Source organism: Taurulus bubalis (genome assembly GCF_910589615.1).
Source record: "Taurulus bubalis genome assembly, chromosome: 13".
In the NCBI taxonomy this organism is placed as follows: domain Eukaryota; kingdom Metazoa; phylum Chordata; class Actinopteri; order Perciformes; family Cottidae; genus Taurulus; species Taurulus bubalis.
In genome coordinates, this window is record NC_136601.1 from 18,453,933 (window position 1) to 18,467,709 (window position 13,777).

At 42.1% G+C, this 13,777-nt stretch overlaps 1 protein-coding gene across 1 annotated transcript; it reads left to right on the forward strand.

Annotated features, from left to right (window-relative positions):
- Positions 1-5,915: 5,915 nt before the first annotated feature.
- On the forward strand, positions 5,916-7,058 carry drd1a (dopamine receptor D1a; the record flags this gene model as incomplete). Its single annotated transcript, XM_079229040.1, has 1 exon — positions 5,916-7,058. Exon 1 carries the CDS (start codon positions 5,934-5,936, stop codon positions 7,056-7,058), a length of 1,125 nt encoding a protein of 374 aa, XP_079085166.1. The 5' UTR covers positions 5,916-5,933.
- Positions 7,059-13,777: the final 6,719 nt, after the last annotated feature.

A 13,777-nucleotide genomic window follows, 5' to 3' on the forward strand; every position in this document is an offset into this window, starting at 1 on the left:
GATGACGATGTTCATTCTTATGAGAAGTACTACCTACATACTGCAAAACCTAACCTCACAATTGAACATTATAGGCTTCAAAATCTATGGGTACTGTATTAGATCGATTTTAATTTACATATTTAATATCGTATAACAGAATATTCGAGGCTTCTTCTATTTGCATTTGTACACAAAGCTCCTAAATAGTATAAATCAAGTCAAGGCAAGCAAATAAGTGTGTACAGTAACAAAGTTACATCTCGAGCCCTATCATCTCCTCAATCTTACAGTATGCAGAAAAACAAGATGTTTGCACTCAGTCATAACAGAGGTGATGAAACGCTGTCTTTTGCTCTGGTTGGAGATAGTCAGCAGTGGTTTCTTGATATTTTGCCATAAGATTTGAGTTATTTGTAAATATGTTTAAATAGGCTTAATTGTTGCTCACTTGTAAAATGTGACACTTGCACATTCCAACCACTTAAAAAAAAATACATTTGCATTTTTAGGTAGGTGTATTGCGTGTGACTTCCTTTTCCTCTCTGACCTCTTTATATATTGAAAGAATGGGCAGATAGTGATCACTCCAGTACTCACACCTAAAACAACACCGAAAAGCTGTCTAGGAAGAGAAAGAGTGAGCGAGAAAGAGAAAGAGAGAGACAACGCTGCAGTATGAAGAAGTTTGTGTTTGCCCTTGTTGTCCTGTTGCATCTCTGCTACGGATACAAGTTAAACATGACTTTGAATGGGGAGATTATAGGAAGACTGGAGACACTCAGAAGCCTCTTCGAAGCCAACAACAGAAGTATCACATTAGTAAGTATAACGCTGATACAATCACACATGCAGCGTAGCGGCTTCGCTCTCACGTCTCTCAATGACTGACATCATAATCTGACACTTGAAATATCCACTACTTGATAAATTAATTCAATGAATGTTCTGTCCTTATAGCCGGACACGAGGCACACACTACGGGGGTACATGCTCAAAAATCCAGTAAGTATAGCCACTTTTCAAGACTGCACTCTTATCTTGAGTTCCCGATGACACACGTGCCTTTTGTTTGACATGAAAACCTAACTATATTATTTTCCATTGCAGAAGTCCTGTGTGAGCGTCTTTGTCAGGGAGCTGCAGGACGTTCTTGACAATGTGACGGTACACGAAGCAAGCGAGCATATTCTGCAAGAACTTAAGGCAAACCTGCAGGCTCTGGACCCACATCCACAGGTTAGCCAACAAAAACATGACTGAAACCTGACGTCTTGGCAGACACTGAGTTCTTACCGTCTACTTTGTGACTGCTGCATCAGTATCCAGATGCAATATAATCCTGAACCATCTCCATTTCTCTTCCAGATCGACAACAAATGCCAAATGACGGGGAAAAAAAATTTCCGGCCTTTTAACCCATACATTAGTTTCATCAAGAAACTAAACTCCTCAGTGAAAAGATGAAGGCTACGATTTTCTGTTTGATCCAGGGCTGCTTCAATTGTTTTTGATGAGCTATTTTAAGTGAATGTATTAGATATTAAATGTAATGCAGTTTCCAATTCAGAATTTTCAAAAATTGCATTTATGTATTTATCAGTATTATTTATGTATATTTATTTCTAAATGTATTTATTTATTTATTTACATAAAACTACTGATTCAATCAGACATCCCTATGATGTAATGAGCCAATTGTATGTGACAAAGTAATATTCACGATGTGAGAAACCTTATTTCAGTTCAGGAATATTGTGCTGCTGTCATGAAATAAATGAACTACTTTAATAATTTGTTCACACTGAGTATTTGTCACTGCTTCCCTGCTATGTTTTTAAAAAAAACACTGTTACACTATGTGGATGTCAAAAGAAAAAGAAAAAGTGAGTTAATCAACCTTACACAATCGAGAAAGCTAAAAGGAATCTCTATCTCTTGTATCTATTCTACCCATCTGGAGAGCAGTAACATGCAACATGTTTGCATGCCAGCAGAAAAAACACATATGGACTCATATGAACCCGCGGAAATATGTATGACTGATAAATATGCAGTGCTATGTGCTCACACATGAACGCATAAACACGCAGCAGCAGCAGCGATGGAGGAAGGGTGGAGATTTTTTAACATTGTGCTTCCTAAAACAGCTTGTTTTGCTCTCAGCTGTCTTACTCATAGCTCTTGTGTGTCTTGAGGGTGGCTGGTTACCTGTCATCCCATATCAGACAAAAAGCACTCAGGAGTTGTGTCATGACGGGAACAGCTGCACAGGATATCTTAAAGCTGCATCGCAGTATCAGAAGTCTCCATGATGAAGCATGTGGTGATTGACAGACTTCGTGAAAAGCATCTGCGGTGGAAGTTTGCTTCACCTGAGTCGAATCCCACTGTCAGAAGAGAGCAAATCACTCTGCGACAGTGATTACATTGTTTGAAAAAAAAGCCTTTGAATAATCATTATTATAAAAAAAAAAATTAATAGAACCATAAAACAGTTAAGAACACACAACATTACAAACACTGGGCAGCACAAGGTGACACGAAGGCCAGTTAAAATCAGTGAGTCTTCTTGTGCGTGACTGAGTTAGAGGAGCAGCAGCTGCACCTTTAACTCGGAGAAGTAGAGCAGAGCAGAAGGCAGGTGGAGAAAGGCGCCCACAATGCACCTCAGCTTGCCCGTCTATCCCTGGTCTCACCTCTGATCTTTGAACTCTCGACACTGTTCGGCTGCCGTGTCTTTGATGTCTGCGTAGCAAACTGAATCCCAGAAAAATATCTGGGGGAAAAAGGAAGAACATATCTTTTTATGAAAGAATGACAACAATGAACACGATTATAACACACAGAGAGGGAAATGGACCCTGATATTTGACTTATTCACAGGCTTTTCGGCCAATTTAAGATGATCTTTGAAAGGGAGGTGGTAGGCAGAGAACAGATATTGATGAATTTAAATTAACATATTAAACATTTGATTAAGTGACGAATGAGTAAGTAAGTTTAAAGTTAAAGGAAGGAAAGGACATGTCAGATGAGAACATCCATACCACTGTCAGTTTCTGTCTGTTCAATACAAGGCAGCCAGCAGCCTGTTATCCGAATGTGACAAAATACACAAGTACCTCTAAAGCTCACTAATCCGGTGATTACAAAAAAAGATACCATTAGACTGGCTTAGAAATATACTCTAGAATAGGAACTCTGTTATAAACAGAAATTGTTGTTCTTATACATTGTTTTTTTTGTACTGATTGAACATGTAGCGTAGCTGTAGCCTCATATTTAATTGACAAACATGACAATAGGTATCAATTTGCTTCATCTAATTCTTGGCAAGGAATTATATTTATTTATATTTTATAATATTTATTATATTTTTTATTCTTATAAAGGTGTCCTGCTTATAATCACTATCTCAGCAGACATCTGTCCCCGTCTTCCTTGTTATTGTTGGAGCATTTGATTTGTCTGCTCAAACAAATTAATTGTATCGTCATCGACTTTTCTGGATACATCCATTGATTGTTTTGTCTATAAAAAGACAGAAACAAATGTACAGTATAATTTTACAAGTCAATCCAAGTATAAATATATTAATTTTATCATCACAAATGACAAACAGCTGAATGCGGAACATATGTAGCATTTTTGCTCGAGAAATTATTGATGGACTATCAGTGGATTATCAAAATAGTTAATGATTAATTTTCAATTATTTGACGTAGCAATTAATTGACAAATCGTGTACTTCTTTGGGATCAAACAAAAGATAAATTTGCATCCTCAATATTACTTTTTTGTCAAAATGTAATAGGGGAAATCCCTACTATCATCTTGCAATTCACTGTCATAATTGTTTTTGTATAATTTGGATTAAGCATTAAAGAACATACTGTTGTGAGATATGGTATGGGAAATGGTAAAATTACATTTGGGTAATATCCAGTTCTCTTATGTTATCATTCCTTGAGTCCCATGGCTTTACCCCGTCTATTAAACGCCTTATAGTGTGGATGCTTGGGAAGGAAAAGGGTAAAAGCTGTTTCTTTTCCTCCTGTCAGAACTACTCACATCACTGTAAGGTGACAGCTGGCATGTCACGATTGTTTCCGCATCCCATGATGCTCTGCATGCACGATCCCAGCCTGAACGGAATGAAACCACTATGGGCATGCTGACAGACATTGCCAGGTTTTTTTTACAAGCAGGGCACGATTTATCGGTCAGAGCAGAGGGAAATGATGATGACTGCAGCTGAAGGTGACATTGGTCTGCACATGAAAACTCTGCCACGGGTCGGTGAAGAATATGAGTTTCTGATCTAGTCTTATGTCTAAGCATAAATCTGCCTTTCATGAAATCTCTTTTCAGTCATTATAAACCTGCAGAAAAGTAAAATCCTTGCACATGGGGTTATATCCCTGCAGCTTGATTACAGGTGCAACGTTCACCTTCTCCAGTAGGGGGCCTCAGCGCCCCACTGCCCACGCATACACTTGGCCCTTGTCCTGACTTAGTTTTATAACCAGTATTATAATTTAATTAAACTACACCACTGTGCAGACTTAACTGGGTCAAATTAAAAGAAAGCACTGATGATGACAGGTGTTTTTTAATCGGCACTATGATATTTCAAACCTCTAAACTCTGCACGAGAGGCCACTCATGACAAGACATGTGTTGACTGCTGTATCGTTGCTGTACATTATGTGCATACTGGATTCGGTCGCCGAAGGGGCCACAATCACATGTTCCCACCCCTACTTCATTTTCTCTTGAATGGGACAACGTCAGAGCGCCGGTGTGAGTCGGAGCCGCAGGAGCGCACATGCAGTCTCCGGGATTTGGCGCAGACGCGAGCAGAGGCTGCAGGAGGACGCAGCGAGAGCGGTGCTGGCTGAGTGACATTTGAACGCTGCTGCCTGTGTGTGTGTGTGTGTGCGTGTGTGTGTGTGTGTGTGCGTGTGTGTGTGTGTGTGTGTGTGTGTGTGTGTGTGTGTGTGTGTGTGTGTTTGTGTGTGTTATTAATTCATTCAGTCAACAGTCAACGATGTGGAACCAATCGAGGATATACTGGGGCTGCTCTCTGGTTTGTTTTGTCGGACATGGAGACTGGGTGCCCTTTGGATTGACTTTACGCTGCGAAGTTCTCATGGAAGCGGTGGGACGTTTATTTTGAAATATAAAATCAAGCGACAGCTGGTCGCGCGTCTGTGCGAGTACGAGGTGAGTGTGTGGTGATGGAGATTAAAATACATTGTTTTTATGCATGCACGTGAGCTGTGTGACTTTTTATTATATTAGGCATGCCTTTATAATGATATTGCACTCATGAGGGAAATCCTCATTTTTTAACATTAGCATGCCAATGCACAATATAATCGGCTATATGGCATACATATATATATATATATATATATATATATATATATATATATATATATATATATATATATATATATATATATGCAATCGGAGTTTACATGAACAATAAACTAAAATAAAGTATTTTTAACCAGTGTTGCATTTGACATGAACAATTCTCTAAATGAATACAAATGTATCCAATGTTGTATAATTCATGTGTTTAATCCACAGGACCGCTGATGACGTGAGTAGGCAGACAGAGGATTCCTAACATTACACCGTTTGGGAACAAACTAAGCGAACAGAAGAGCTCAGGTCATTACACTGAGGAATTGAGTTACCACTCCTCTGCAGCTCAAATGATGTCGACTCTAATTTACGTAGTCAGAGGGAAAATGTCCTGCCCAGAGAGGGTTTGCCTCAAACACCTCATCCCCCAGCATTCATCAGAAGATACGATGATGAAAATTGTTTGCAAGGCTGAAGCACAGGAGCCTCCGAGATTCTAATCCTGTGGATATAATGTAGCACGACTTTTCAGCATGACTTAAATTAACTCTTCCCCAACCGGCGCATGTTCAGGGATGGATCTCAGGAACCTTACAACTGTCATCGACAATGGGTTTTTGGATGAGGCGCCGTCGAGCCGCGTCCTGACTGGCTGTTTCCTCTCGCTGCTCATCCTCACCACCTTGCTGGGAAACACGCTGGTCTGTGCCGCCGTCACTAAGTTTCGGCATCTGCGCTCCAAAGTGACCAACTTTTTTGTGATCTCGCTGGCCGTGTCGGACCTCCTGGTTGCCATCTTGGTGATGCCGTGGAAGGCGGTGACAGAGATCGCCGGGTTCTGGCCTTTCGGCTCCTTCTGTGACACCTGGGTGGCTTTTGACATTATGTGCTCCACGGCGTCCATTTTGAACCTTTGTGTGATAAGCTTGGACCGCTACTGGGCCATCTCCAGCCCCTTTCGCTATGAGAGGAAGATGACACCCAGAGTGGCCTATGCGATGATCAGTGTGGCCTGGACGCTGTCTGTGCTAATTTCCTTTATCCCGGTGCAGCTCAACTGGCACAAGGCCCAAACTAAATCTTACACGCCTCTCACTGGGTCCTCTGGCTCCTCAGGTTTCAACGCTACATCTTATCGTAGCGCAGAAAACTGTGACTCGAGCCTGAACCGGACCTACGCCATCTCCACCTCTCTCATCAGCTTTTACATCCCTGTGGCCATCATGGTGGCCACCTACACCCAGATATACCGCATTGCCCACAGACAAATCAGGCGGATCTCTGCCCTGGAGCGAGCGGCCGAAAGTGCCAAGAACCGACACGACAGCATGGGCGGCGGCGGGGGCTCCAGCATCGGCGAGTCCGAGAGCTCTTTCAGAATGACGTTCAAGAGGGAGACCAAGGTGCTGAAGACGCTGTCCGTGATCATGGGGGTGTTTGTGTGCTGCTGGCTCCCATTCTTCATCCTCAACTGCATGGTGCCCTTCTGCGAGCAGTCGAGCGGAGGGGAGGACTTCCCCTGCATCAGCCCCACCACGTTTGACGTGTTCGTGTGGTTCGGCTGGGCTAATTCCTCCCTCAACCCCATCATCTATGCCTTCAATGCAGATTTCCGCAAGGCCTTCTCCATCCTGCTGGGCTGCCACAAACTGTATCCAGGAGGCCACAACATAGAGACGGTCAGTCTAAACAAGAAATGACTAATGACTCTCTCACAGTACTGACTCATCCTCAATGCTGAGTCCCAGCGTTCCTGTAGAAGCCGGTCTGATCGACTCTGCTCAGACTCTTGGTGTGACTGAAGGATACAGTGACCCTACATGTACCCCCGTTTGCATTCGGCGAGGGGGCCCGTCCGTGTGCAGACTATCAGAGTAAGCTCGCCGCGCACCCCGCGGTCTTCAAGCAGAAGAACTCTCCTGAAAGAGGAGAGGGGATTTAGGGATTGAGATTTAAGACTGTCCGCTGTTGTGCCAGGGAGCTGGGAGCGCAGCGGTGCTGACACGCCCCTGGGATAGATAATCCCACGACTGGGCAGCACACACCCTAATGCTGTCAGACACCGCTCTCTTCAATACCATCACACACACGTAGACAAACACAAACACTGTCAAAACACGCTCCTCCAAATGCAGTGTAAATGCAGCACCCAGCATGCACTCCATGGCAACCTACATGACAGCACACAGGAATAATGTTACTCATTACGTTTACATCTCGTGTGGCGCTAGTAGTCCGGCGGTAGAGCATCAAATCAAACCATGTTTCATAGACGAGCATGTAGGTGAAGTACATCCACGTGTGATATTAAAGCAAGAATGAAAGCAGATATGATTTCACATCTGGCTCGATCCATGTCGTGATTTTAAATGAACGTTCTGTAAAGTGGACACCCGTGAAAACGCGGTCTGAATATTTTTGGGAGTGAATGTACACAGACATGAACGATGCAGCTTGTCGAACTGCAGCTCACCGCTGACACTGGTTCACAATTTATATCTCATCCAAATGTCGAATCATTATAACTTTAAACCAAATGGACGCAACAGAAACCTCATACGTGATTTGTTTATTGACGAGTGTCTCATATTACTTCGTGTGTCCTGTATTTTTCATGCAACAGCTGATGACCTCTTTAAAGGAGAAGGCGAGGCAGGAGCAAAGGTTTTGCTTGACTTTGTGGTGTCTTTGACTATTGTACTTATTTTAGGAGCTGATAAAGAATTGTAATTGACTGAGAGTTATGACAGATCAGTTTTAGTTAGCTTGTTGAAGTGAATTATTAAAGAATAATCTCTGTTTTTAACTAAATGTGTCATATTGTTGTGGGTTTGGCGGCCGTTCCTATCGACTGTGATAACATTGTACTTGGGAACAGTGATATCATTATGAAACAGGAGCAGCCATACGAGCAGACCAGTTATTGAACTGCTTATACTAACAAAACCGAGTTTGAAGTTATTTTAAATCAGCATAGTATGTAAAAAGTAAAACTTATAATCCTTGATGACACAATAAAACTGTGTCGTGTCATATGCACGAAGGCTCGTTAAAAATTGAAGTTAGAAAGAATAAGGACATTGTTTGGGCAATGTTTTACTTACAGTAGACGGCGGTCGGCACGCCCCCGGTTTGGAGAAGCAGACAGGAGTAGTGATGTACGTATTCTAGGCACCTCAAGAAATCAATTTTTGATTCAGTTTCCGACATGGAACTGAACTGAAAGAGAAACATCTCTACACCGTTTAGCGCCACGGACTCTTTGAAGAGAACGGAGAGAAGTTTCACTTTCAGTTCAGATCCCCGTCGGAAAGAGCTGTCTGACCAAGATAAAGCACTGAACATATTCTAAATGTGGCCTAAACAAAGAAACGGTTATTGATTTTTATTTTATATTGTTTAGGTATTTAGGATTTTATGGTTTAAATACGTTTTTGTCCACAGCTATAAAATATATACATATTAAAAAAAAAAGAAAAAAAAGAAAAATAAATACTAGAAGCCACTCAAAAGCTAGCATTGTTCTCGTGACTTGTGTTGCAAACTAACTACGTTCCCAACAGCGAAATTGGTATCCCAAATTATGAGTGCAGAAGATGTTATGGACGAGGATACAATTTCACAGGGTTTCGGCTGACTCCATTATGCATTTATTCGAACCAGAGTAGCTATACGACTGAAGAAGCAAAACGGCGGCTGCGTGAGCCGTGCGATAGGATACATAGGGACCCCTGGAATAAGAAGCTCACCCCCACATTGCATCCTGGTGCATGAAGGCTCTGCCACGGCACTGCAGGAGAACTCAGCATTCTCGGTAAATTTAGCATGCAGAGAGAAATGAATTGACTACATTTGCCATCGCCATTAATTGGACGGCAACATAAAATGTGGAACAATTTCCCTTTAAATAAATAATTATAGTAGTCATTTAGAAAATGCGCCCATTAACCTTCTTGCCTGACTTTTTGAAGTGCCTGACTCGAGGAAGTCGTTGCGCAACAATTGCACGCGTAACCCTGCATAAAACCACAACTTGATTTAACACTTCTAATCAACCAAATTAGATATAACAACTAAATAAGTTAGCTTTAGAGATGCTGGTGCACTTTCTATGTTTAACATTTGGCCAGTGCCAGGCTAGCCGTTTCACCGTCATTCAAGTATTTATGCTAAGCTAGGCTAACCATCTCCTGGCAGTAGCTTCACACATATGAGAGTGACATTGCTCTTCTGGAATAAGCAAAAAAACAAGTTCCACAAAATGCCGAACCAGTCCTTTAACTCAGTGAGTACAATAGTATCATATCAGATATATATTATGATAAGACCCAAGAATGATCCTATGAAACGAAGGGTTGCACTGCCATCATCATCATCAGTTACCTCTAATTCGGTGTACTGTATTTATTTTTGTATGTGCTAACTTGCTTCATCTGTTAGCTTCAGTGACCGTTCATGACACAAACACAAGATGTAGATGTTTGTAACTGGCTAAAACAATATTTTTAGAATATGCAGTAGTCGAACGAATACATGTTGTTTTGTTTCATTCATCGCAGAATAAACCATATAAAAAAACAGTTGTGAATTGTCTGCTTCAGCCATGTGGAAACATATCAAAGCACAGCTTAATAAAAGTCTACGTGACCAGTTTTGTGAAGTAGACCGTGTGGAGTGTGTGTGTTGGCTGTACAGCTTTGACCTCCACAGATCAAACCTCCCGAAGCACATTTCACACCATGAGTCTAAAGGGTAAAACGTAACGGGATCAGCTGTGTCTCACATCCCAAATTTCACTCTGTCCCTGTGTTTGTTCTGTCTGGTGATGGACAGCCATCATTAGTAAAGTGAAGGGCCCGATCTGGAGTGGTGAACCAGAACTTTGGCACCTCTTTATCTCACCTTGTGGCTTTGATTAACTAATTGCACTAAAGTTGTTTTTCACCCTCAAACAATCGACTGAACTCTTGCAACAATCAATACCTTTCGACTAAAGATACATTTTGGGTCACAGCTGAAACCAAGGAGAGGTGACTGTAATCTTTGACGCCCTAATTTATTCAGATTGGATGGGAGGGAGAGGGAGTGCGGCAACAAAGACGTGATTTTTGCGAGACCCAGTTAAACGTTCCCTCTGCCAGACATTTCTTAAATGATAAATTAAATCAAACATCTAAGTTGATTTAGAATTAAGCTTTTGTTTACTAGACCTGATGAATATCTCTGTAGCTGTGCCCTGTCTTCAATAATCATAAAACTCTGAATCAGATTAATTCCGGAGTGAAACAGTTGCTATGGCTCGTCACATAAACACTTTAAAGTGATTACAGAGTCGTGAAGCACTCTCATTAAACAGAAAGTCTCAAAAGGTTTAGAGGACAGATTTGTTTAATCAAATTGAGTTTTGTCTCATTAGAAATCTAATAAAGTGCAAAATACTGTGAGGATAACTCATTCTCTGTCTCGCACAAATAAACACAGAGTTGTCCTTTGAAGCCCACTTTCTCTGGGCCCTGGACTGTCCTTGCCTCTGTGAAACCTCCTCAAGCATGCTACGGGAAGGAAGCAGCAATTAATTTGACTGACATCATTCAGAGTGATGGCTGAGGTGGCGACAGGGTGTGCGTGTGTGTATGTGAGTGCATGTGTGTGTTTATGTGTGTGGCGCAGCGCTGCTATCACCTGCTCCAGCACCCAGCCCAGAGTCCCTGCAATGTCAACCACACTCTGTAAAACACACAGTTTGTTTGCTTTCGCTATGGTTTCGCTGCACTGGAGCTAGCGAGACTCTCAAAGCGATACTGTTATTTTAGATTGGCACATCGGAGAAGCGATGTTAGACGTGGCAACTTCAGATGATGCTAATGACTGGCCCTGGGGGAATGATTTACTGAGACAGGGAGAGAGAAAGAAAGGGGCAAAGAGACAGACAGAGTCTTATGTAAGTATCAAGCAATGGCCACTGAAAAAAGGAGACTCAAAGGATGCTCGGTAAATATCACATAACCCGCAAGTATCTCCAAAGTCAGACCGCTGTCGCATCCATAATGAAGTATCCTCTGTGCTCACATGCTTTTTTGCTTAAAGGCCCACCTGGCCACGTGAATGTGTAATGGTGTTAATGATTTCCCTGTCACCCTCTCTCTTCAGTCGAGATCTCACGGAATTAAAATGCAAATAAACAATTTACAATAATCTGTATTACTCCCCATTAAATATGTATTATTCACAACTGGCGGAGCTATCGTAATTGCGCGAGAGCCTAATGCATTTTTAATACCTCACACGACACCAAGATAAGCATAATTGAGAGTGAGCGAGTTGGTGGCAGTATCCAAAGTGCGTCAACACAGTTACATGCTGACAGACATGAACGCACTTTGCATGTTGACAAATACTGTCGGTCCAACTTGTCCGTGACTGGTCTCCCTGTTGAGGTAAACAGATGTCCCATATTCATTTTTAACTGATGGAGAAAGGGAGGGGATCAACAAGTTTGCATCAGGCCACTACGGCAACATGCATTCCCTCTCTCATCGAGGGGGAGTTTCTTCAATGTGTTCGTCATTTGCTCACCCAAATAAAAAAAAGGAACATTTTCTGCACTGATTCAAAGATAGATATGAGATCATCCTGCACATCTTTTGACCTTTATTGTTCGTCCTTTGCGGCAAGCCCCTCCATTCCTCTTCCTGGTTTACTCCTGCTCTTCATTTCTCTTTCTTATCACCCCCCTCCTCCATCCTCCACCCTCACTCTGTTTACTGTTTGTGCTGCCGGCCGCTGGCAGTGCCGCGTTGCCATTCGTCACTCCAACTGGCTCCAGTGGAGAGGACAGGGCCTCTGACCCTACCACTGGGAAAGGAGCAAGGGAACGAGGGGAGAGGGAGAATCACATAGGGCTCTTCAGAGAGAGAAGAGAGAAGAAATTATTGCAGAAGACGGAGAGAGAGAGAGAGAGAGCGAGAGAGAGAGAGAAAGAGAGAAAGAGCACTTTTTCCTCAAGTCAAAATGTAAATTTGAATATGCAGATGCTTTGTAGATTTACGAAAACACTAACATAACCTTCAAGTGTCTCAAACTTCTCCAAATTATATTGGGTGTTTTCATGACGGTTGGGGAGAGCACGTCAAATCTCCCATTGGGGTTATCGAGTTAAGTTCTAGTGCCTGTAAACTGATCACATGGTACACAGAATTTTTTTCGCATCAAATAGTTCAATGACCATTCCTGTTCTGTATGAAAGCATCTGCATCCATTATATTGCTTCGCCTATTTAATCAAGGGTTTCCTTTAATTTGCCAACCATATATAAGTGGCAGGAAGTGCTGCAACAGCAGAAAAGGCAATGTGTTCCAAAAACATCCTCATGAATTCACTCATCTATCTACCTTGTTTAGTTTAGTTTGTGTTTTTTTTTTTTTTTTTTACCTCTCAAACCTCAGAGTGCCTTTATTGCCCAACTGAAATAAATATTTGAGAGCATAATCCCACATAAACTGATATAGTTTCCATACTGTGTCATGGAGTGACCTCTACTGGAGACGGGCCGAAAATGGAGATGAGTTGACCTGGGTCTTTGCTAAATTCGTCCCCCGATAAAATCCTCCAGAGAAAAAAAGACAGATCTGATGTATTGGCCGAATAATTGCTACTATCGCCCTCATCTCTGGCCTACAACAGATTGTCAGTGCGGCAGAGTAGACAACATCGCTGAAGCACTAAATCAGTACTAAACCAAGTCAGTGAAAGCAAATCCAATTATACATTGAATAATAAGCCGGGTGCAAATGTGGCTGGCTGATGAATAGTGTTTTTCAACGGGAGTGATGTCCACTCCAGAAAACACTCCACAGCTTAGCTGGAGAGAGGTGCTGTCTGGCCCGAGACGGCTCTGAGTGGAGATCATGCTATTAATGATGCCAATGTTAATGCTCACGCTGGTTGGATGCCCTATGGGTGAATTGTGACGATGCAAATGCTAATCAGCTAGCTTGTGGGGAAGAGCAGATGTGTCTTATCTCTTTTAGAGCACAACATCAGCAGCAGGGAGAGACAGACCAACAGAGGGATTACTGACAATATGCAGGGGAACCAAGAGATAGTTGTCCCTTCCTCCTGGGCTAAAAGATACAGAAGGCGATGGTCTGTCTGGCCTGAGCATGTTAGTAAATGGCGCTGACCATGAGAGGATTAGAGCTGATGCCATACCATGTGTGCCAATGCTATTGCAGCACTCAAACTCAGAATTGTTATATGTTGTTTCAATCTATTGCTGGGTTTCAGCACCTTTAAAAAAAACCCGCCATTATTGAGTAGAAATTGCAAACCGGTGCTTCTTTGCCAAAGGCTGCTTTGGAAACACTACGCATCATTAAAAACACGACTCACACTGTATATAGTAATGGTTATGTGTACT